The 25,133-nt window shown below is 44.1% G+C and overlaps 1 protein-coding gene across 5 annotated transcripts in view; it reads right to left on the reverse strand.

Annotated features, from left to right (window-relative positions):
• Window positions 1–25,133, reverse strand: part of dis3l (DIS3 like exosome 3'-5' exoribonuclease) — a 48,649-nt gene that overhangs the window by 21,133 nt on the left and 2,383 nt on the right. For 3 of the 5 annotated variants that reach the window (XR_011587449.1, XM_070858591.1, XM_070858590.1), the window contains exons 2-9: window positions 23,703–23,856; window positions 6,782–6,910; window positions 5,844–5,979; window positions 3,722–3,898; window positions 2,856–2,934; window positions 2,585–2,764; window positions 1,599–1,768; window positions 403–564 (exon numbers count right to left, since the gene is read on the reverse strand). Coding sequence is in view for 4 of the 5 variants with exons in the window: in XM_070858591.1 (XP_070714692.1) it covers window positions 403–564; window positions 1,599–1,768; window positions 2,585–2,764; window positions 2,856–2,934; window positions 3,722–3,898; window positions 5,844–5,979; window positions 6,782–6,910; window positions 23,703–23,856 (1,187 nt within the window). In the remaining variant the exon portion in view is untranslated. Of the gene's footprint in view, window positions 1–402; window positions 565–1,598; window positions 1,769–2,584; window positions 2,765–2,855; window positions 2,935–3,721; window positions 3,899–5,843; window positions 5,980–6,781; window positions 6,911–20,794; window positions 20,844–23,702; window positions 23,857–25,133 lie in introns of those variants that run through there. The other 2 variants (XM_070858592.1, XM_070858593.1) reach the window with 2 other exon arrangements.

Consider the following 25,133-nt stretch of genomic DNA (forward strand, 5'->3'; position numbering starts at 1 on the left):
CTGAACAGGCAGACAGAGCTTTGTTTTAAAACGGCTTCTCTGGCAGTGCAGCACTCCCTCAGAACTGCGCTGAAGTATCAGCCTAGATTATGTATTCATAAATTGGGAGTAGGGCTTGAATCCATGACCTTCTGACTCTGAAGCGAGAGTGCTACCACCGAGCCAAGCTGACACACAAAAGCTTTACCACAAGAATATTTTCAGTATGAGAATTGCTTCACCACAGCTGTCACCATGGCCAAACCTAATCCTGCACATACTTTTGCGTGTGCAATAATTTGCTTTGTGATTTATTTTTAAAATGGAGGCGAACAGTACGTACAATTCTACTGCTACTGCTAACAACGCGAATTGAAGAAACCCACTCTTTTACGATAAGGTTCAGTAAGTATAAAGGTTAACCTGGGCTTCAGAGAAAGGGCCAAATGAAATGCTGTTCTCTACAAGAATGGCTGCAATTTCTGTCTCAAGGTCGCCAGCTCTTCCAAGAACCTTCACGAAGTGTCCATTGGGATAAAGAGAAGTAGAATCCCAGGAATCAATACGTACAATAATTCGACAATCCTATGTAATCAGGAAAATAAATGAAAGATGCTGTTTAAGCCCATTACAATACTGCAAGGTTGATGAATATATGTAGGTGTATACTACTTGAAGAAGAATGTAGCAGCTCTTTTTACCACACTTGAGTCCAGGTGCCTGATCGATTCAACCAACAGTATACAATTCAACATTTCCATATCTACAGGGTTGCCTGTATTTCACAAGGCAATTAATCAGAGTTAGACACAAGAAAGAAAACAATTAAACCAGAAAATTAACAAAAATTATACATTAATAATCTTCTTAATAAAATGGCTCCTCATGCATTCAGAATTGAAGGGATTCTGAATTGAATCTTTGATTCATTGCACCAAACATTTTTTTTTAAATGAGTGAAATTTAAATGTTTTGCCTTATCTCGGGAACCATCTTTGAATAATGAAAAAGATCAATGGGAACAAGATCAAATGATCCACATGACCTGATGATGTACAACACTGATACAGAGGCTGCTTTATGGCAGTAAACACAGTCTATTTTTGTTTCCACAATGATGTGACTTGAATAAAGCACAAGTTTTAGGGTAAGGTCCCAGATTTAGTCCTGGATCTGCACTGAGTCAGCTTTATCGTAGCTAGCTCAGTGGAAAGAGAGCTACATTTGGCTTAGCAACCTGGGGTTAGGGACAGCAAAAGTCAACCAGGATTGCCAGGCTAGGTTTCTATCCACTGCTCCATGCCATCTGGATCAGGAGTGAGCTATGAAAAGGGATAGTGAGCCCTGGTGGGACTGGGAGCAAACCAGAAAATGGACAAAAAACAATCAATCAATCAGTGAACAAGGAGTGAAGAAGATACAATGAGGGAAACAGCAACAGGCAATCAAGAAGTGAGAAAACAATTGTGAAGCAAGATCAACTCTAAAGAGAAGAGTTCGGAATGACTTGAGTCTAGGGACATGTGCAGACATGACCCACAATCTTCACAAAGTTTATAAACTTCAATTATTAAGTTTTTGGCGGGTGAGAGAGGGGCACATTTATTTATATTTCCCACCTGTAGGGATTCAGCTTGCTGGGTACTGATCCTTATTTTAGGAATTCTGTAATCCCAAGGCGTAACTAGAATCTTCCGCACATTTTTACCCTGAGATTGTATCTCTTCTTTGGGTGGAAAGGACACAACGTAATCTCGCCAGTTCCGCTGAATAATTCCAACAACTTTACCTACAAATGAAAAAGCAAGGTCAATCTGAACCCCTTTTACTGAAAATGTGGGAGAGATGTTTTTCACCTCGTAACATAAGAACATAAGAAATGGGAGCAGGAGGAGGCCATACAGCCCTTCCAGCCTGCTCTGCCATTCAATAAGACCATGGCTGATCCTCGACCTTTGTTATTTTGTTTTGCTTCATATTAGGCTAATACTTAAGTAAAGAACAGAACTAATAGATGAAGTAATAGAATATAGAATTGTTACAGCACAGTTGGAGGCCATTCAGCCTGTCTAACTGTAAAATCTAACTATAAAACTTTGTCAGGGAAAATAGATCAAATTAGACAGTCTAAAAAATTGTTTTCCATCTTATTATCATCCCCTCTTACCAATCACCCTTCCCCTGCTTCTTCTGTTGCTTTGGGTCAGCAATGAGCGTGTCCGTGAATACAGTAAATGGCTGTGGTGAGCCACGTGTGAGTGACAATATTAAGGGTGTTCGCCACAGGGCGCCAGTTTTCGAACATCTCTTCCACAAACCAGAAAAGGCATCCGATAGGACAGAACTTTTAAAGATAAATACTGAATCCCACTCTCGGGTGAGGTGAGGAAGCTCGCCCATGACTCATTTTACATCCCCCAGGTGTGGCTCTTAGCTGGTCTGTCAAGCAAGAATAGCATTTCTAGAATACCATTCCCTTACGACAATAAAAGACATTTTAAACGTATTGTTGAACAAGGGAGAGGAAACGGGGGCAATTAAAAAACAAAAGTCGAGAGCTTATGCTTAAACATGAGTGGGCTGTTTCTTTTATTAATTGTCCTACCTGTAGCCATTGGCTCACTTTCAGTTTCTTCAGTGGTTTTTTCCTCAGATTCATTCTCACACAGCACAGAAACTCTTCCCTTCCATTCATTCTTCGGCAGCAACTCCACAGCCACCACATCACCTTGGATCGCCCGGTTTCGAGCCTTAGTGCCACAGATGAGCACGTCAGTTTCCAGTTCTGACAGATACGAACAAAAATAACTTACACAAACAAATCATTTTTTTTAAAGCAAGAAGATTTTTTTTTTTTGAAAAGAGAGTATAATTACCTGATCGTTTATTAGTCAATCCCTGAATACGAACAAAGGCTTCCAGCTGAGATCTGTGCTTGTTGACATTTAAAACACCCTAACAACATAAAACAAATGTTAGTGTGTAAGTTGTTTAAGAAATAAAACCAGAAGGTTGGTGGTGTAGTTATACTTCGCACGGTTTTCACCAACTTCCCATGTGTCCTTTGGCTCGGTGTCGGTCGGCGCGGACACAATGGGCCACTATGGCTTTCTTCCGGCTGTACAGTTCTATGATCCTATGTGCACTTTGGGTGTTATAGATGGATAAAGACACAAGGGCTGGAGAAGTTTCTGAACCAAACATATTGGGGGAGCTGGGCTGACATCAGCAGAGACAGACATTCACCCAAGAGGGTTTCAGCGATCCCATCATTTTCAACTGTAGTGCTCAACAACTTCACCCAGTTGATGTCCCTAAACAGAATATCCGTGCTCAGTATTTAAACAAAAATTATGTTCAATAACAACCCTCCAACACACGCACATCAATATTCAATGCAGTGAGTTTAGTTTCCATTTTGTTCATTAAAAGCTTTGTTTTAAATAACAGATATCAATGATTTTTGCAGCTATTGATTCTGCTGTCTGGTAGATCTGTAATTTTTAAAACAAAATACATGTTTGCTGCTTTGCATTGAGAAGCATGCACTCCCTACTTATACAGACAAAGATCTACATCCATCCAATATATGGCATTAAAGGCAATGTGATTCGCTTCTTTGCAGAATTATTGAGCAGTGCAGCCTTCATTTGGAGTCTTGGTGTGGAGACAAAATGTGTTCGGATATTCAAACGGAATATTCGACAGCCTGCTGTTTTAGAGACCATGTCAGTGAGCTTACCTGAATATATCTCCGAGATTTGATGCCAGCCTCCAGTATTTCCAGAGGGAGATGCTCCAAATATTCTTTTCCATTCTTTTCCTGATTTTCACTTTCTCTTTCTTTCCGAGACTGAACTATGGATTCATACAGCTCATGCACAGCTCCCAGGTCCGGCCAAAAACTCTCCAAATAGCTCTAAAAACAAAAACCCTGTTAAGAGCATATGTAACGTGTTTATTGGTAGTTGAATGCTCAAAAATGCAGAATTCTAAAAAAATGGTAAATTATTACAATGGATGTAGCTGGTATTTAAAATATGTTAATGAAGGGACTACAGTGTCAGCTGTGGCTCAGTGGGTAGTGCTCTCACCTCAGTCAGAAGGTCGTGGGTTTGAGTCCCACTCACGAGCACAAAATCTAGGCTGACACTCCTGTACAGTACTGAGGGAGCGTCGCACTGTCGGAGGGGCGGTACGGAGGGAGTGCCATAGTCGGAGGGGCAGTACTGAGGGAGCGCTGCACTGTCGGAGGGACAGTACTGAGGGAGTGCTGCACTGTCGGAGGGGCCATCTTTTGGATGAGACGTTAAACCAAGGCCTCCTCTGTCCTCTCAGGTGGACGTAAAAGATCCCACGGCACTATTTCGAAAAAGACCAGGGGAGTTCTCCCTGGTGTCCAGGGACCAATATTTATCCTTAAATCAACATCACTAAAACAGATTATCTGGTCATTATCACATGTTGTTTGTGGGAGCTTGCTGTGTGCAAATTGGTGGCCGTGTTTCCCACATTACAACACTGACTACATTTCAAATGTACGTCATTGGTTGTAAAGTGCTTTGGGATGTCCTGAGGCCATGAAAGGCTGTATAGAAATGCAAGCCTTTCTTTCTTTTTGACTAAGAGGTACAGCGGATCAGAACAAAGTCCCTTTTTTCTCTGGTGGAAGTTTGAAACTGCCGAGATGGAACGGTCCATTCACTGGTGCTTGTCAGATGCTTATAAAATGACTTAACCTAGTGACCAATAGGCACGTTCATAGCACTCAAGGTCAAAACTGGATGTCTGGAATGAGAAATGTGACACCAATTCAACAGAGGATGCTCCTGTGAGATTAAAGTCCCCTGCAGAGGGAGATTTAAGCTGCTTTTAACCCATGCAATCCCAAACCTGTCATTCAAGCATTGTGAAGTATATTAAATAGTCCATTCCCAACACTAACATGCCTCTCACTAATATCTCATTTTACAATTGACTTAAAAACAAGCTTGCTAATATCGGACAATCCACATTTCTGTAGGTCTGCTTCCACAATTCTGAAAACATAATTGGATCAAATGGTGTCAATTAATAAATGAGAAGTCTTCAGAAAACTGCTGTTTCAAGGAGATTAATTAATCCCTTCTCCATCCCTCCTAGTTTCCATTGAACAGATATTTTCAGTAGCACTACTGCCATCTAGGGGCAACAATAAAGAATTATCAAAAAACACATTTCCTTGACTCGTAGAAAGCATTCAGTAGATTGACCGTAATAATAATTGGAGAATCAGGAGGAGAAATAAGAAGTGGTGAAATGAGCAGAAGTGGAAAAGTAGAGTGAGAGAAACTGATGTGAAGGAGGAGGACAGAAAGAGAAACAAGAGGAACAAAGAAACCTTTATTTTCAGACATACCACTATCAGTATCTTCTGGCTAGAGGTTGTGTATTCTTTTTGTGACAACTGAATTGAACAGCTTTTGATGATATTTATTAAGGATTGACAAGTTGCTTGACGGAAGATGGGCGTAAACACATACAAATATTTTGCTCCGAGCTTCAGGAGCTCAGTCAGATGTGTCATTCTTCGCACCTCTGGAAAATGCAGTGAACACAATTTAATCTCCAGAGTCCTCCCAATCTTCGGACCTGACTGGAGTGCTCACCTTAGACACCAGTTCTCTTTCCCCAAGGCTCGCAGGCTTGGGTTTCACACTGTACCCCATGCACCATCCTTGCCCCTACCACCACCACCCTTCCCGCGCCTGCTGCCAGACCCAAGCCACCTCCGAAGTCCTCGGAGACCCCTTGATCACCAATCTTACAGTAACATTCTAGCTCACTCAGCAAGCTCCATTACGTAGCACAGCAGTGGTCAATACCTTAAACGATACAACAAACACACCATCTGTTTCACTCCCATACTTCTGAATGGCTTCCACATCTTCAGTTACCATAACAACCGGCATCAGTCCTGCAAGATGATTATAATACCAGACCGTGGCATAGTAAATGCACCTAGAACAAATAATTCGCATTTTTATTATTTCCTTTGCATGACTAAAATAATCAGCATGGTATTTAGGGGTGCGGAGCATGGCAGGGCTGTCGGTACTGATCAACTTCCAGCCAAGCACAGAACCCCTTTCTCCCCAGTTTCAATTTTCTCTCAATCAAATTCCAGCAAACAAACATTCCTCGAGATCCAGTAAATTGCATACTCCTAAAAATAAAATTTATCACATGAAAAAATCCACAAATTTACCCATAAACTTCTGCCCTTCTGCAAAATATACTCCCCCCACCAGGCCTCTGAGCATCCTGGAATCCAGGTAAGCATTCCCTCCCACACTTCGCAATCCCCATCCGGTCAACTGACTTTACACATTTGAAAGCTTCTACAACTGCACCCAAGTTCGCCACACACCATATTCAAATGAGACTACGATACCCAAGAGCCACCACACCTCACGCCTGTGTGAAGAGGTTGCTCCTGCCCTCTGTTCACTTAAATCTTGTATCTCTGGCCCCTCGTTCTCGATCCCCTCAACTAACAGCCAGCTTAGATCTACCCTGTCCCACCCTTGGTGTTCATAAACTATTATAGCTGTGTAGACTATTCAATCCTTTGATTAGAATTACAGCTGTACATATTTATGACGGCCACAGCAGTTGCTGATCAACTCCAAATGACTTCTTACAATCCTGAAATATGAATGTTGCCTAGCAATTTGTTTCAATAAAAGTTATACACAAGATTTTACAGTAAACACGTATTTCTAAAAAGTTAAAAACATCAAGTTGAATTTCAACAACAAACCTAGTCTGCCATTTTTCGAGAGGCTCCCTTTGTTCTCTCGGCACGTACGAGTACAGCTGGAATTCATTGAAGAACATAACACATTCGTGACGAGCATCCTTCAGCAGGTTCCGCAGCTTGTTGTACTGTCTGCAATGAAACGCCAGGTCAGTACCAATGGTTTTTCCATATTTGTTCATCTTTTAAAAATATATCATTGCTACACTATGTTCATTGCACCTTTAGATGCTATCACCAGAAAACAGGGAGGCGGGTCCCAGCTCGGACTACACCGCTCTGCAGCTAGTCACCAGGTGGTGAGCAGACATTTGGAGTGGTCTCTTTTGGCTGATCTCCCTTCTGTGGAAGTTTAAAAAGTAGAATAGTTGAATCTTTCCTCTCACCGGCTTTCTTTATCCAAATCCTGTAATAACTCAGGATGAGAGGGAATGGGAATGCTGGGAGTTTCTTTTTTTTAAGGTTCTGAATCCTCTTTTTCTTCTCTATGCTTGTTTGCCCACACCGCACACATCCATAGTTAAGACTATGCCAGTCTGAACTGGTCATTAAGATGTGCACAAAAATAACTCCAATTTTCCCATCAGAGCTCCCAGCCTTTGTCAGATGCTTGCTCATGGTATCCTAACTGAGATAAGGAACTATGGGCTCAAATTTCCCCAGGAGTTGCCGAGTTTTTTTGGAGCAAGTAGCTTTTTTTGGAGTAACTTAAAAAGCGCAAATTTCCCCATTTAACTTGCTCCAGTGTAAGTCAGTTAGTTAGGTTTTTTTTAAAGTTTTGGTTTTTTTCTCCAAAAGGGGGCGTGACCAGCCACTTACACCTGTTTTGGCCATAGAAGCAAATTTGGCCAGCTAAAAGTTACTCCAAACTAACTTAGGCCAGTGTATGTGGCCACTTTTGTAGGCACAGAAAACCCTTACCTACATTTTAAAAAATCAGTGCAGGTAGCCAGAAATGGGGTGGGGGGGGGGGGGTGGGGGGCGGGGGGGTAAGGTGAGTTAGAGGATTCCAAAGCACTAAACACCTTCACAGCATCAGCACAACATCACAATATTTTCAGCACAACATCTTCAAAAATAAAGGAAAGATAAATCAGCTACTGAAAATAGAGCAGTCTTACCTTGCCGACTGCAGAACGCACCGGCTAGCCCTTCGGCTAGGGCTAGGGGCGGCAGGCACGTATGACTGTAGAGGTGAAGGATTTTTTAAAATTTTAAAACAGTTGTTTCTCAATGTTGTGTGGTGATAATGGAACATGATTCAGTCTTAATGCAAAATATCTTTTATTGGAAAGTTTACAATGCACTTCAACAACAGCAGCAACAACAGCAAAGAAAGGCTGCACCCATCCCTCACTCACATCTCGGGGAAAGTGCACTTCCTCATAGGGTCGGTGATGGTGGTGGAGGGTGGGGAGGTTGGGGGCCTGTTTGGGTCTCACCGGTGGCTGGTGCGTGGATTGAAGTGGGAGTGGCATTTGAGTATCCGGCCTTTGTGCCCTTATTGCAGCAGCTAGCTCCCTCATGGCATCTGCCATCGTTTGCATACCCTCTGAAATGCCCGCCCTCAGTTCCCGTTCAGTGCTGATATTTCTCCCGACAGTGTCGCTACCTCATCACGCACTCCATGGATGGTCGCCACGAGTGATCTTGTAAGGGCATTGGTCTCCTCACCCAATGACATAACCTGATTAACATCTGATGAAGGCTGCATCTCAAGACAGACTGGTCAGCTTCTCCTTCCCCTCGCCATGAGTCTGCCGAGTGGCACCCCTCCAGTGTGAGATGCAGGCTGGGTCAGTGGGGCACTGGGTGTTGCAACATGCATTTCACCACCGCTACTGGGACCCGCAATCTCGGAAGATGTAAAACCATGGAATGTCGCCGCGGAACTCATTGAGGTTTCTAGCAGTGTGATGCCCTGTACTATGGACTGATCCATATCACGCTCAGCATTCTCCCATGGACCCCACCTCCCCCCACCCGCCTTGGTCTGGAGCCTACGCATCTGGATCTTCTGGATGTTCAGGATTGTCTTCTTCTTCTGCAAAATACAACAGAACAGTCAAATGGTTAGCAGCACAGGAGGGGGTAGGATGGGTGGCATGAATAGTCTCACGTGTAGCAGGCCAGTCAGCAGTTTGATCTGAAGGGCGACGATGCATTTTAATGACTCACCCTCGTATGTGGGCCCAGCTTGTGCAGAGCTGATTCTTTTTCTGCAGGTGCGACTCAGCAAGGCAGCAACCCTCTGTTCCAGGGGTGATAGTTGGTGCAGATTTGGCGGCCCTCCTCCTGTTCTAAGTCTTTCCCTTTTGTTGTGGGCCAATTCCTTCTGCAAAGATGAAAATATAACTTTTCACACGTGTTGCACTTCTGATGGGTGGGACATATAGTGATGGTCACACTTACAATTACAATTCCATTTAAAGATGAAGATATTACTTACAATCACTACTTGACCAACGTCCTGCCATTTCTTTTTGCACTGGCTTTCAGATCTTACGGTATTCACCCCTGCAGAGTATTCTTCTGCAACTAGGTTCCATCGTCTTCTCATTTCTTTGGGTGGAACTTTTGTGGGACCACTCTTATTGATATCCAGCTCCAGCCATTTGTCCTCAATGACAGTGACTAGTTTCTCCACTTCCTCATGGAGGAAATTCTTTGTTCTTGTTGCACTCTCTTGCGTCATTGGTGTATTAGACTTACACTCAGGTTATCTTGAAAAATCACAGTTCTCACCTTTCTTCCACCTATGCAGCATTCCTTTCCACTCCCTCAGCCACCCAAAAATCACTATTCACACCTTACCTTTATATATGGTCCACTGCCAATGCTGCTGAGGCACTGAGGATGCTCTCCCCTTAATTGGCCGATTGCCAAGCTTCCTGCTCCATTGCGCATGCGGGCACACTAAAACGCGCAGTGCGCACGCTGAAATGGACATGCGTCCCCCTGCCGGCACTTGTGATGACGCTGGGCCCAAGCCCCGCCCTGCCGGCTGCGCTGAGCAAGCACGGCCGAAGCTCTGCCCCCCCACAGTCTCTGCAGCGTCACGCCACGGGACCAGAAGGAGCGGCCAAATTAGAAGATACATTTTCGGCGCGTTTTTTGCCCCACGAAGTCGGCGTACCACAACTAACTACGTCGCTCTAGGCGGCTGGGGAAATTTGGGCCCTTAGTGTGGAGGGTTTGCATGGACAAACCTAAATCCCCAAAATCCACACATCGGTGCTCCTATACACTGATTTGCCACAATACTAGCAAGGAGATATTTCAGACCTACAGTATCATATGGCTCTTTCATCTGTGTACATGGCACCAGGGAGTTGGGAAGGAAAACAATGTCCTAATATGCTTTTAGTCAGACAGGGTTACCTTTATCAGAAACATGCAAATAAACCATTTACCTGGATTTGCAGCAGAGCATCCAGGGGTATTCAACATTCAGGAAGGATAGAATAAAAGGAAAAGGAGGTGGGGTAGCATTGTTGGTTAAAGAGGAGATTAATGCCAGAGTTAGGAAAGACATTAGCTTGGATGATGTGGAATCTATATGGGTAGAGCTGCAGAACACCAAAGGGCAAAAAACGTTAGTAGGAGTTGTGTACAGACCTCCAAACAGTAATAGGGATGTTGGGGAGGGCAACAAACAGGAAATTAGGGGTGCATGCAATAAAGGTGTAGCAGTTATAATGGGTGACTTTAATATGCACATAGATTGGGCTAGCCAAACTGGAAGCAATACGGTGGAGGAGGATTTCCTGGAGTGCATAAGGGATGGTTTTCTAGACCAATATGTTGAGGAACCAACTAGGGGGGAGGCCATCTTAGACTGGGTGTTGTGTAATGAGAGAGGATTAATTAGCAATCTCATTGTGCGAGGCCCCTTGGGGAAGAGTGACCATAATATGGTGGAATTCTGCATTAGGATGGAGAATGAAACAGTAAATTCAGAGACCATGGTCCAGAACTTAAAGAAGGGTAACTTTGAAGGTATGAGGCGTGAATTGGCTAGGATAGATTGGCGAATGATACTTAGGGGGTTGACTGTGGATGGGCAATGGCAGACATTTAGAGACCGCATGGATGAATTACAACAATTGTACATTCCTGTCTGGCGTAAAAATAAAAAAGGGAAGGTGGCTCAACCGTGGCTATCTAGGGAAATCAGGGATAGTATTAAAGCCAAGGAAGTGGCATACAAATTGGCCAGAAATAGCAGCGAACCTGGGGACTGGGAGAAATTTAGAACTCAGCAGAGGAGGACAAAGGGTTTGATTAGTGCAGGGAAAATGGGAGTACGAGAAGAAGCTTGCAGGGAACATTAAGGTGGACTGCAAAAGTTTCTATAGGTATGTAAAGAGAAAAAGGTTAGTAAAGACAAACGTAGGTCCCCTGCAGTCAGAATCAGGGGAAGTCATAACGGGGAACAAAGAAATGGCAGACCAATTGAACAAGTACTTTGGTTCGGTATTCACTAAGGAGGATACAAACAACCTTCCGGATATAAAAGGGGTCAGAGGATCTAGTAAGGAGGGGGAACTGAGGGAAATCTTTATTAGTCGGGAAATTGTGTTGGGGAAATTGATGGGATTGAAGGCCGATAAATCCCCAGGGCCTGATGGACTGCATCCCAGAGTACTTAAGGAGGTGGCCTTGGAAATAGCGGATGCATTGACAGTCATTTTCCAACATTCCATTGACTCTGGATCAGTTCCTATCGAGTGGAGGGTAGCCAATGTAACCCCACTTTTTAAAAAAGGAGGGAGAGAGAAAACAGGGAATTATAGACCGGTCAGCCTGACCTCAGTAGTGGGTAAAATGATGGAATCAATTATTAAGGATGTCATAGTAGTGCATCTGGAAAATGGTGACATGATAGGTCCAAGTCAGCATGGATTTGTGAAAGGGAAATCATGCTTGACAAATCTTCTGGAATTTTTTGAGGATGTTTCCAGTAAAGTGGACAAGGGAGAACCAGTTGATGTGGTATATTTGGACTTTCAGAAGGCTTTCGACAAGGTCCCACACAAGAGATTAATGTGCAAAGTTAAAGCACATGGGATTGGGGGTAGTGTGCTGACGTGGATTGAGAACTGGTTGTCAGACAGGAAGCAAAGAGTAGGAGTAAACGGGTACTTTTCAGAATGGCAGGCAGTGACTAGTGGGGTGCCGCAAGGCTCTGTGCTGGGGCCCCAGCTGTTTACATTGTACATTAATGATTTAGACGAGGGGATTAAATGCAGTATCTCCAAATTTGCGGATGACACTAAGTTGGGTGGCAGTGTGAGCTGCGAGGAGGATGCTATTAGGCTGCAGAGTGACTTGGATAGGTTAGGTGAGTGGGCAAATGCATGGCAGATGAAGTATAATGTGGATAAATGTGAGGTTATCCACTTTGGTGGTAAAAACAGAGAGACAGACTATTATCTGAATGGTGACAGATTAGGAAAAGGGAAGGTGCAACGAGACCTGGGTGTCATGGTACATCAGTCATTGAAGGTTAGCATGCAGGTACAGCAGGCGGTTAAGAAAGCAAATGGCATGTTGGCCTTCATAGCGAGGGGATTTGAATACAGGTGTTACTACAGTTGTACAGGGCCTTGGTGAGGCCACACCTGGAGTATTGTGTACAGTTTTGGTCTCCTAACTTGAGGAAGGACATTCTTGCTATTGAGGGAGTGCAGCGAAGGTTCACCAGACTGATTCCCGGGATGGCGGGACTGACCTATCAAGAAAGACTGGATCAACTGGGCTTGTATTCACTGGAGTTCAGAAGAATGAGAGGGGACCTCATAGAAACGTTTAAAATTCTGACGGATTTAGACAGGTTAGATGCAGGAAGAATGTTCCCAATGTTGGGGAAGTCCAGAACCAGGGGTCACAGTCTGAGGATAAGGGGTAAGCCATTTAGGACCGAGATGAGGAGAAACTTCTTCACCCAGAGTGGTGAACCTGTGGAATTCTCTACCACAGAAAGTAGTTGAGGCCAATTCACTAAATATATTCAAAAGGGAGTTAGATGAAGTCCTTACTACTCGGGGGATCAAGGGTTATGGCGAGAAAGCAGGAAGGGGGTACTGAAGTTTCATGTTCAGCCATGAACTCATTGAATGGCGGTGCAGGCTAGAAGGGCTGAGTGGCCTGCTCCTGCACCTATTTTCTATAGCAATATATTGCAGTGCATTAACCGAGGAGGAGAATCTCTTTTTGTTTATACAAAAGTATCCATATATATCTTGACACATAAATCCTCAGATCTCAAGTGGCACTGCCACATTAAGACAGATTATACGATGTTAAAAGGGGCATACTTCTGACAATGCAGCACTCCCTCAGTACTGCACTGGTGTCAACCTAAATTATGTGCCAACGCTCTAAAGCGGGTCTCAAACGCACAACCTTCTGACTCAGAGGCAAAAGTGCTACAAACTGACCTAAGCTGACACTGGCATTTTCTGTTTTTATTTCAGATTTCCAACATCCATAGTATTTTGCAATATGAAATGAGTTCAAACTGCCACATGCGAGAGAGTGGAGAGCACCAGTTCCAATTGTCACAGGACGGGAGAGTGGAGAGCACCAGTTCAGACTGTCACAGGACAGGAGAGTGGAGAGCACCAGTTCAGACTGTCAGAGGATGGGAGAGTTGGGGAGCACCAGTTCAAACTGTCACAGGAGCATCCAGTCGTGCCCCGGTAACTGCCCCCAAAGGAAGTGGAGTGTGGGAAATTACACTACGCTTCCATTGAGGGGTGGTAAGGCCAATTCTGCGGCGGGAGCAGGACTTCCATGCTGGGGGCTAAAATTCCCTGCCCCAGAAGGTTACCGCCCCCAAGATGGGAGCCCAAGAGGGAAGATGAGGGGAGACAGGGGCAGGGGATGGAGGGGAGAGTGGTGGAGGTGGGGGGGGCGGAGAAACCCAGGGCGGGGGACAGGAGGGGCCACATTGCAGCGGCGGTCTGGAGGGGCGAAGTGTGTTGGAGGGGTGGGCCTGGGGGCTCTGTGCCTCGGTGCAGGGAGTGTTCGGAGTGGGGTGGACGGGTTGACTGCACAGATGGCAGTTGGTGGATGTGGTGTGGTTGGCGTCATGGGGGCGTGGTTCCGGGGTGGCCGGGGCTGGGGGCTCGACATCCGGGGGTGTTCAGCATTTGGGAAGGATTCTGACGGGACGGGGCGGGTTGGGTGCGGGGGGAGTGTTCTCGGTGTTGGGTGAGTCCGGAGCCGGGGGGTGGCACGCTCTTGGGATGGGGGGGTGGGCTGTTTGGGGCTGGGATTGGGAGAGACTTCTTCACTCGGGGAGTTGTTAGCCTGTGGGATTCCCTGACGCGGAGAGTTGTTGATGCCAGTTCATTGGATGTGTTCGGGAGGGAGTTGGATGTGGTCCTTGCGGCTGGGGGGGTCGGGGTGTGTGGAGGGGGCTTGGGGGGAGGTGATCAGCCATGATCTTGTTGAATGGCGATGCAGGCTCGAAGGGCCGAATGGCCTACTCCTGCACCTATTTTCTATGTTTCTATGAGTTTTGGTCCCTCTCAAACCATCTTTTAGTTGGTATGTGTCCTCAGTTATACAACGAGTGCATGCCCTGTGCCACAGGATAGATGGGCTCTGCACACGTACATTTAATCACATACATTTCCATTTACCAGTGACAGAATGTCAGTGACATTTTTAGTGTTAGCAAAGACCAGTTTTCCTGTCCTCCTTACAAACATTAAAAAGTTTAAAAGTAGTCGGCTGTATCTTTTTAAAGCTCACGTTGTATAATCCTGTTCTGAGTTGAAGTGTGCTAATGTAAACCACTATTGATTTGCCTTTATATTGTAGTAATGTTAACTTTTAGCCTTGGATTGTTAGGTAGGGGAGGAAGGTTCTTAAGTGGTAATGGGCCAAACCTTGCTGGGAAAAAAACAGCGTGTTAACTTTCTGCGGCTAATTTAATGGCAATTAATGTGCAAATCCAGCAAGTTCTTAAAAATAATGGGGAGGCTGAGGGTGAGATGCCATTTGTGCGAGGCAAGCGGCAAAAATCAATCAGCAAGTTCTGGAGAGTCACAACTCACGGCCTGTCAAACATCCCCTGAACTTCTGGCTAATTCGTGCATTACTAAAACCACGCATCGTTAACACGCTGTTAATTTCCCAGGAAGGTTTGACCCAGTATCTTAAGATTTCTGAAGAATGTGGTGGGTGGCGAATCAAGCTGGGATGAATGATCAGAGACTTATAATTAGTATTTTCACTTGGTGATATAGCAATATGTAATGAGAATTCCTTTTTTGATAAGATAACAAAGTAAAGGAGTTATATTGATCTCGTTAGCCCAAAGGAAAGAGAGTTTGTTACTAAGGAAATCAACTTATTAGCTGAAGATATTGCTATGGAATGGGTTTCAATTAGATTCTACTTATACAGAGTAGCATTTTAACTTTGGGCATAATCAGGAAACAGTGAGCCGTGCTGAGGATCACCTAGTAGGGGTAAAAGATAAGCAGCCCGAGAAAGTGGAAAGCACGATATTTACATGTGCACCCATGTCAATCACTAGAAATGGTGTAAAATTACTCACTACTCCGCAGTTTAAAGATGTAAAGCTGTACACGTGAACAAAACATATCAGGTCGGTGTAGCTTGCCATACATTATTCTGATAAGGAAAGTGGCAGATAGTAATGTGGATCTGGATTCAGAAGACTTGATCAACATAAATACTGAGCTCAGAACGATAAGAACATAAGAAATAGGAGCAGGAGTAAGACCATACGTCCCCTCGAGCCTGCTCCACCATTCAATAAGATCATGGCTGATCATCGACCTCAACTCCACTTTCCTGCCCGATCTCCATATCCCTTGATTCCCCTAGACTCCAAAAATCTATCGATCTCAGCCTTGAATATATTCAGAGACTCAGCATTCACAACTCTCTGGGGGCAGAGAGTTCCAAAGATTCACAACCCTCTGAGTGAAGAAATTCCTCCTCATCTCTGTCTTAAATGGCCAACCCCTTATCCTGAGACCCCTGGTTCTTGACACTCCAGCCCGGGGGAAACAACCTCTCAGCATCTACCCTGTCAATCCCCTTCAGAATCTTGTATGTTTCAATGAGATCACCTCTCATTCTTCTAAACTCCAGAGAGCACAGGCCCATTCTACACAATCTCTCATCATAAGACAGCCCTCTCATCCCAGAAATCAATCTAGTGAATTGTAAGAACTGTAACGCATTAGAGTCTCCAACCATCAAGTATGATTGTAAGTACCCTTTACTATATTTTAAGTGTATACCTAAGTACTATTGCATGTATTAGATACCGAACAAAACGATGAATACTTGACCTCAATGTTTCAAGAACCTTATTGATTTTGAGGGATAGAACATCTAATCATAAATAAAAGCCATCCTCCAACAATCCTGCTTGCCAAAAATGTAATCATCTTCAAGTTGGTAGCTTCATACTAGCTTCACCAACTGATTTCCATTAAAGGGGAAAGTAATTCGACATATAAGCACCATAACAGAGACTCATAGAAAATAGGTGCAGGAGTAGGCCATTCGGCCCTTTGAGCCTGCACCACCATTCAATAAGATCATGGCTGATCATTCCCTCAGTACCCCTTTCCTGTTTTCTCTACATATCCCTTGATCCCTTTAGCCGTAAGGGCCATATCTAACTCCCTCTTGAATATATCCAATGAACTGGCATCAACAACTCTCTGTGGCAGGGAATTTCACAGGTTAACAACTCTGAGTGAAGAAGTTTCTCCTCATCTCAGTCCTAAATGGCTTACCCCTTATCCTTAGACTGTGTCCCCTGCTTCTGGACTTCCCCAACATTGGGAACATTCTACCTGCATCTAACCTGTCCCGTCCTGTCAGAATCTTGTATGTTTCTATGAGATCCCCGCTCATCCTTCTAAACTCCAATGTATAAAGGCCCAGTTGATCCAGTCTCTCCTCATATGTCAGTCCAGCCATCCCGGGAATCAGTCTGGTGAACCTTCGCTGCACTCCCTCAATAACAAGAATGTCCTTCCTCAGATTAAGAAACCAAAACTGAACACAATATTCCAGGTGAGGCCTCACCCAGAATGTTCCTCTTTCACCTCGAATAACATTTGCTGATTTGGCAGAAAAGCTTCCACTGACTACAGAGCTATTTTTAACAAGTCCAAAATGCCATACTGGTGAAAAGTTTCCAATCCTGCTATTTTCAAGCCTGTTGAGATGTTTCACTACATTAAAGGCACTCCAGAAATCCAAGCTGTTGTTGCTTAAATTCTAAACAACATTCCCATTATCATAGAGTGCTATATTTGAGAAACGGTTCAACTTTTATTCCATTACATAGGATATAAGAACCAGAAACAGGCCATTCGGCCCAACCAGTCCATGCCGGCATTTATAATACAATAAATAATTTGAGAAAGGAGATGAACTTTAAAGTCCTTAAAGACTACAGTGGAAATAGCACAGAAGCTAACTGGTACCAGCAGGTACAGCTATCCATACTGCACACGGTGGGAATTAAATGAACAACAGGGACAAAATGAACTGCAATCTGTTAAGTTGACGATCTTTGATTAAAATAGCCCAAGGCTTTTAACAGACGCTCAATCCTGGAGTGGAACCTTCCCAAAATGTCATTAGGAAGTTAATTTAACTGATTGCAGATTTAACCGTTTAATGACTTCACTACATATTGCTTCTTGAAAATCAAAGATACAACCAAGTTCTTTTGGTTTATTAAAAAAATTCTCCAAAATTAAGACATTTCGTTTGACTGCATATATTTTGCAAATGTTTTTTTTTAAATCTGGTATCTTATATTTTCTCCACCTCCTGTTTTGAACCATATATCACCCCCTCATACATTCAACATATACTTTTAGAGCATCAGCAGCCAATTTAGAGATGACACTCTGGCCACATACAAGCAGGTCCACCAAATACCGTCCATGTAAGCAACAACAACTTGCTTTTACAGAGCACCATTAACGTGCAAAACCTCCCATGGTACTTTACACAGGAGTGGTAAAAGGAACAGAATGTCAAGCTAGAGAAGATAGGACAGCGTGCTAACAAATAAAAGGGATTTGAAAAAGTGTTTTTAAAGGATGAAAGAGTAGAGAAATGGAGGGATTTAAGGAGAAAGTTAGAGAGCAGGGCCCCTGCCACCAATGGAGGGGTGAATGTACGGACGGATACACAGGAGGCCAGGCTTTGAAAGCAGAAGGAGGGATTTTAAATGTAATGTGCTGGAGGACAGGGAGACATCGTAGGTCTTCGAAAACACGAGTGGTGGGAAATGGACAGAATGAGGGCAACTTTGTTTTCAGATAAGTTGGACTTTATGGAGGATGGACGAAGGAAGGCCAGTGAGGAAAGCACTGAAATGATCGCGTCTGGAGGCGACAAAAGCATTGATAAGGGTTTTCAGTGGCAGGCGGCTGAGATACAGGGGCTGGAGATGGACAATGTCACGAGATGCAAATAAGCAGTCTTTGTGATGGAGAGGACATTGTGTTTGAAGTTCAGTTCTAATGCGACATCAAGATTTTGCACAATTTTTGCCAGGGAAGAGTCAGTGGTAAGGGCCAGAATTAGTGATAGATTCCAAGAACAATGATAAGCAACTTTCTGGTGTTCAGCTAAAGGAAGTTGTAACTCATCCATGACTGGAAGAGTCTATCCTCAAAAACTCAGCTGTGTAGAAGGATTTGATTTCCACTCAAGTGATTCCTCCAACAGCACAGCTAATACAGGGAACTATTGTGGGGAATTGAGGGTGAACCCCCTTGCATTGTGTATTGGGGAATAATGCTGTATTCTGCTACATTACATGATATACTGTTACTTTTCTGATAAGTTGCTCTGAAAAATGCGACCCAGATTTCCCGGTTCACATATGGCACCATTACCAAGACCTGGACAAAGTGTTAAATATAGAAATTTGACAGAAGTTGAGCTTGGCTCCCAAGGTTTCTTAGCTGGGAGCTACTGGCAGGGAAAGTAATAGAACAGGACACAGTAACATTCTGGTATTTTTAAGAGTTGATTTAAAAGAGAACAAATTTTATCTTTCCACAAAAAAGGGGTAATGGAACAATGGTTTCCCAACTGGGACTGTCATTATTTTATGTACTTCATGTGGCCAACATAGATTCAGAAGGGGAATATGTCCCCTCACCAACCTAGCTGTACCTCCTGGTATCCGTTACAAACATAAGGCATAAAAAATAGAAGGAATAGTAGGCCATTCAGCCCCTCAAGCCTGCTCTACCATTCAATAAGATCATAAGTGATCTTCTACCTCAACTCCACTTTCCTGCACTATCCCCATATCCCTCAATTCTCTTAATATTCAAAAATCTATCGATCTCTGTCTTGAATATATTCAACGACTGAGCCTCCACAGCTCTGACGTAAAGAATTTCAAAGATTCACAACCCTCTGAGTGAAGAAATTTCTCATCTCAGTCCAAAATAGCCAACCACTTATTCTGACCCCTGGTTCTAGACTCCCCAGGCAGGGGAAACATCCTCCCTGCATCTACCCTGACAAGCCCTGTAAGAATTTCGTATGTTTCAATGAGATCATCTCTCATTCTTCTAAACTTTAGAGAATATAGACCTAGTCTACTCAATCTCTCCTCATAGGAGAGCTTCTGTGGCATTTCCATTGCAGACTTTAAGGACTTAAAAGTTCCTCTTGCGTATCAGCTGTGGCTCAGTGGGTAGCACGCTCGCCTCCCGAGTCAGGAAGTTGTGGGTTCAAGTCCCACTCCAAGGACTTGAGCACAAAATCCAGGCTGCACTCCCAATACAGTATTGAGGGAGTGCTGCACTGTCAGAGGTGTCATCTTTCGGATGAGACGTTAAACCGAGGCCCCGTCTGCTCTCAGGTGGACGTAAAAGATCCCACGGCACTATTTCAAAGACCTACCTCATTCTCCAGAACCAGATCCGGCAATGCCTCCTTCCTCGTTGGGCTGGAAACGTACTGATCAAGAAAGTTCTCCAGAACACACTTCAGAAATTCTTCCCCATCTCTGCCCTTTACACTATTACTATTCCCAGTCTATATTAGGATAGTTGAAGCCCCCATTATCACTACTCTATAGTTCTTGCATCTCTGACATTTCTCTACAAATTTGCTCCTCCATATTTTCCCCACTAGTTGGTAGCCTTTAAGTGTAATACCTAGTAGTGTAATGGCACTTCTATTCTTTCTTAACTCGAGCCATATAGGTTCTGTCCTTGACCCCTCCAGGACATCCTCTCTCTCCGGCACTGTAACATTCTCCTTCACCAATACTGCCACACCACCTCCTAACAGAGGCAGTCTTTCTGCCAACGGTGTTCCAACAATGCTATTAGGCCAGGAATTCGAGGGTACTGACCCAGTAATGATGACGGAACAGCAATACAAGTCCAAATCAGAATACAACTTGGAAGGGAATTTGAAGGCGATGGTGTTCCCATGACATTGCTGCTCTTGTCCTTCTCGGTAGTAGAGGCCACTGGGGATGGAGGTGCTGTTGGAAGTATGCTTGGTGAGTCTGTGCAGTGCATCTTGTAGATTGTACATACTGCAGCCACAATGCACCAGTGATGGAGGGGGAGGTCTAGTGGCAGCGGAACTGATCCAGCAAACTGTTCTATCCTAAAATGTGTTGAATAGCCTTCCTCATCCAGAACTATTTTATGAGTTAATTACCATAAACTGAACAATAATCAATAGTTCATTGAAGTTAGAGAGAAGGAAAGAGAGAGCAAAAGCAAGAGACAATGGCATTGTTAAAAAAATACTTAGTAATAGAGTCAATGAGGCAATGGGGTGAAAGGGAGAAAAAGATCAGCAGACAGATCTACCCAGAGCAGGGCAAAGCAGAGAAAGAACATTTCACAATTCTTACTCAGGCTGCACATGATATTTCAACTCTGCAAAATCGTAGAAGGTCATGAGTACATAAATGGAATAAAAAGTTCATATTGCAGCACGAACACTCACCCAGCAGTCACTGTGGCATCTTTTCCCTCAGGCTCAAAAGATGCCATGAAATCTGATGGGAAAATGTTCGTGTTATGGCTCTACAGTACAGGTTTAATAAATCAAAAAAAATTAAGTCTCCAAACCACACCACGCATTTTGCACTTGATGAGGTTATTACATGCACTGTATAGGCGCACAGGGTAAAGAATCCTGTGTAATACTTTACTGAGAAGGCAATGCCTCTTAAATCTAACATGATAATAAGAAACTCTAACAGCATTTAAATGAAATGTGAAACATTCCTGCCTCTGAACAATTTTGATTATATTTTAACAGTTTTGTTCAGGGGTTTATTCCTAGCATTCCTAGTTTCCAATAAATAAAACAAACTGCATTTTCTTAGCAAACTGAATAAATAATACATTTCTTCATTTTACACAGCAAGTTTTGATCTGGAATGCACTGCCTGAAAGGGTGATAGAAGCAGATTCAACAGTAACATTAAAAAGAGAATTAGATAAATACTTGGAGAAAACATTTACAGGGCTATGGGGAAAGAGCAGGGGGACTGGGATTAATTGGATAGCTCTACCAAAGAGCCATCACAGGCATGATGATCTGAACGGCCTCCTTCTGTACAGCAACATTCTATGATTTATTTGCAACATACTTATTTACTGGGCAGAGGGAGGAAGTCACTCAGAAGCAACAACCATCATATAGAAATTGGAAATGCAAACATTTTCCCACTAACAAAATGCATCATTTTATAATCACAACCGATCTTTCTGCTTGCTGTTTACTGAAACCAATGAAATCTTTACATAAAAAACCAAGGGCGCTGTGGAACAGTACAGGTGTGCATCCAAGATCCTTCACAGAGTTACCACGTTCAGGCATACTGTCCTGGGAAGGCATTCCCACACAGTTCCACCTTCTATCATAGCATCCAATGGCTAGCTGCAAATGGCACGGACAACCACCTTCTGATAATCTGGCAACAAGACCCCCACCATCTCAGCTAGTGGGGGAAATGGTGTATGGCAAGAAAACGGAAAAGGGATAAAAATACACTTTGATTTGAAATAAGATTCTCTTTCTAAGACAAAGTTGCATTTCACGAAAGCTGAAAGCCCTGTAATACGTGTAATAATTTGTGTTTGCTTGGCATTCAAAGAACAGCTGATGCTATTAAAGTGCCTGATTACTGTGATTGGCTCATTGACAATCTTGTCAATACCCATTTATCCCATTCTAGGTAAGTGACAAACATCAAAATTCACACGTCCATTGACTCACACATTATTAATGAAGCTGGTTCAATTTAGTCTCCTTGTTTTAGAATTGATATATTTAGTCTCTGCTTATGACTTCATTCAAAGTTATCAGTCTCTAGAAAGTAAATGGTTCCTACATGGAGTACATTATTATTCAACATCCCATTATAAAATAAACTATGTTTTGTTGAGTGGATAGATTCCCCTGTAATATATAGTGCATTATACCCGGTTAAAACTGAGACTAAATCAAAACAGAGACTAACACTGCCTTATAGCCATCACGGCCCGAAGACACAATAATTTCCCAACAATAAGAAACTGAATGTGCAATCTTCCTCTGGTGCTCCCAAAGTCTGAATAGCATGTCAATGTTTACTACTGAGTCACCTGTGAATGACACTCAAGTGAGACACAGGAAGGCAGCACCGATGGGGCTGTAAACCAGCACATCACTGCTTCCGGAGTGTTTAGCATCCGTCAGCATTCTTCCTGACCTTGGCCAACAACCCCGACCCTCAAACACATCCAATAAAAGTTCAGCCGAGGCTGAAGTTTGAGAACCAGCTGAGACCATCCAAAGGCATGGTGGCGGCATCCACATATATGCCAGCGACATGCAGCTCTGCCTCTCCACAAGCTCTCACAACCATCTCCACTACCTTAGTGCTGTTAGTCTCTTGGATGAACAATAACTTCCTCCACGTGCCAGCTTTGGCTCAGTGGGTAGCACTCTCTTCTGAGTCAGAAGGATGTGGGTTCAAGCGCACTCCGGGGTCAGACTCCATTCCGCTCCCAGCTACCGTCTTGGGCTGAGCCAGAATGTTTACAACTTCGGCATGCTGTTTGACCCCATATCTTGTTCCTACTTCCACCTCTGTAACAGTGTCTGTCTCTATCTCAGCCCATCAGCTGCTGAAATCCTCATCCTTGTTTGGTCACCTCCAGACTCGATTATGCCAATGCTCTCACAGCTGGCCTCTCATTCTTCACCCTCCATAAACTCAGCTCATCAAAACGTCTGCAGCCCATAACCTATTCCACACCAAGTCAGGCTCACCCTTTACATCCATCCTCGCTGATCTACATTAACTCCCGGCCCCCCAGACACCTTAAATTTAACAATCCCATCTTTGTGTTCAAATTGCTCCATGACCCTTCCTGTCTCTGTAACCTCCTCCAGCCCCATAACCACGCACGCACCCATCTTCCCCCAAACTCTCCGTTCCTCTGACTGGTCCCCTTTCCCCTCCTTCGCCCTGCCACTGATGGCTGCATTTTCAGGCACCTAGGCTGCACAATGGAACTTTCTCCGTAAACCCTTCCATCTCTACACCTCCCTCTCCTCTTTTAAGACCATTTTTTTGACCAAACCATTGGCCACCCTTTCTAATTTCTCCTCCCTTTCATCAGTTTTCCTTGCATTTCCCAGGTTTTTCCTGTGTAAAATGCACTCTATAATTGCAAATTGTTGCTGTTGAATGCAAATGAATGAAAAATTTGAGGAAAACAATCTAAAGTTACAACTGCATTGCTGCTTCAGTTGTAAATCACAGTTAAATGATTACAGGACTGGAGCTTTTTTGTCCCATGCTTGCTATAATCTTTAGAACCATCAAAGCTTCCACAGACAATTAACCAGCACGAACCTGCGTCCCTTCTGGTGCTGGACAGCCTGACAGGCTGTCTGCATGAAGACAATACCTCTCAGTTCCGGAAACTCGAGTATCTCCAGATAATCTTGTACCACTTTCCAGTCAGGTATCACATAATGAGTTGCACTTTCTGACAGCAATTTCCCTTCTGAAACATTTAAGTTAATATAGAATTAAGCAAATGGCATAAAAAATAAAAATCCCAGTTTAACAATGTGTGAAAAGAAATACATGCATTTATCTAGCGTCTTTCACAACCACCAGACATCTCAAAGCCAATAAAGTACTTTTGGAGTGCAGTCACTATTGTAATGTGGGAATGCGGCAGCCAATTTACACACAGAAAGCTCCCACAAATAGCAATGTGATAATGACCAGCTAATCTATTCCATGTTATGTGGATTGAGGGATATTGGCCAGGAGATTGGGGTTAACTCTTCTTCGAAATAGTGTCATAAGATCTTTTACATCCACCGGAGAGCAGACTCGGCTTAACGTCTCATCCGAAAGACAGCACCTCCGACAGTGCGGCAATCCCTCAACACTGCACTGGACTGTCGGCCTAGATTTTTGTGCTCAAGTCCCTGGAGTGGGACTTGAATCCACAACCTTGCGACTCAGAGGCGAGAGTACTCATCATCATAGGCGGTCCCTCGAAATGAGGATGACTTGCTTCCACGCCAAAAAAAGGATGAGTTCACAGGTGTTTCAATGAAGGACCCAAACTACATCCTGAAGGGTGTAAGATGTCTGTGCGTACATTTTTTTTTTTAAACGTGTGGTGGCCGTTGCACGCCAGCCACCACATGGGCTTGACAGAGCTATGTCTTGGTACAGTGGCAAGGATTACCCAAGACAACTGCACGGACCTAGTATCGTAGTGTGGGCTGGTCCGTGCTGTCCCTGGCCCCGAACTCGCGCCTCCCCTGGGCCCCAATCATGTCCCTCCACAGTCTCTCGCAGCTCCTTCGCCCCGACCTCGCTGCTTCTGCTGTATCTGCCCACACTCCAATCACCGACCTGGATCTTGATGATGTCACTTTTCACAGCCGTCGCCCTCCTGCACCAGCTTGCACTGTACCTTGCAGTGGCATGCCTTCACGCTGTCCATGGCCGCCGCTCGCCGCTTCTTTTATAGCCCCAACCTGCGAGGAAACATCAGCGGCAAGTCGGGGCCATAAAAGGAGCGGCAAGCGGCAGCCATGGCAGCGTGGAGGTCCCGACCTGCGAGGGAACATCAGCGCCGAGAGTGCTACCCACTGAGCCACAGCTGAAACTCTTCATCATCATCATCATAGGCAGTGCCTCGAGTCGAGGATGACTTGCTTCCACGCCAAAAAGTTCACAGGTGTTTCAATGAAGGACCTAATATTCCAGGTCCTGAGCTAAAACTTGAAGGGTGGAAGATGCCAGTGCGTGGATTTT

This window comes from Pristiophorus japonicus, chromosome 17 (genome assembly GCF_044704955.1).
Source record: "Pristiophorus japonicus isolate sPriJap1 chromosome 17, sPriJap1.hap1, whole genome shotgun sequence".
Lineage (NCBI taxonomy): Eukaryota > Metazoa > Chordata > Chondrichthyes > Pristiophoridae > Pristiophorus > Pristiophorus japonicus.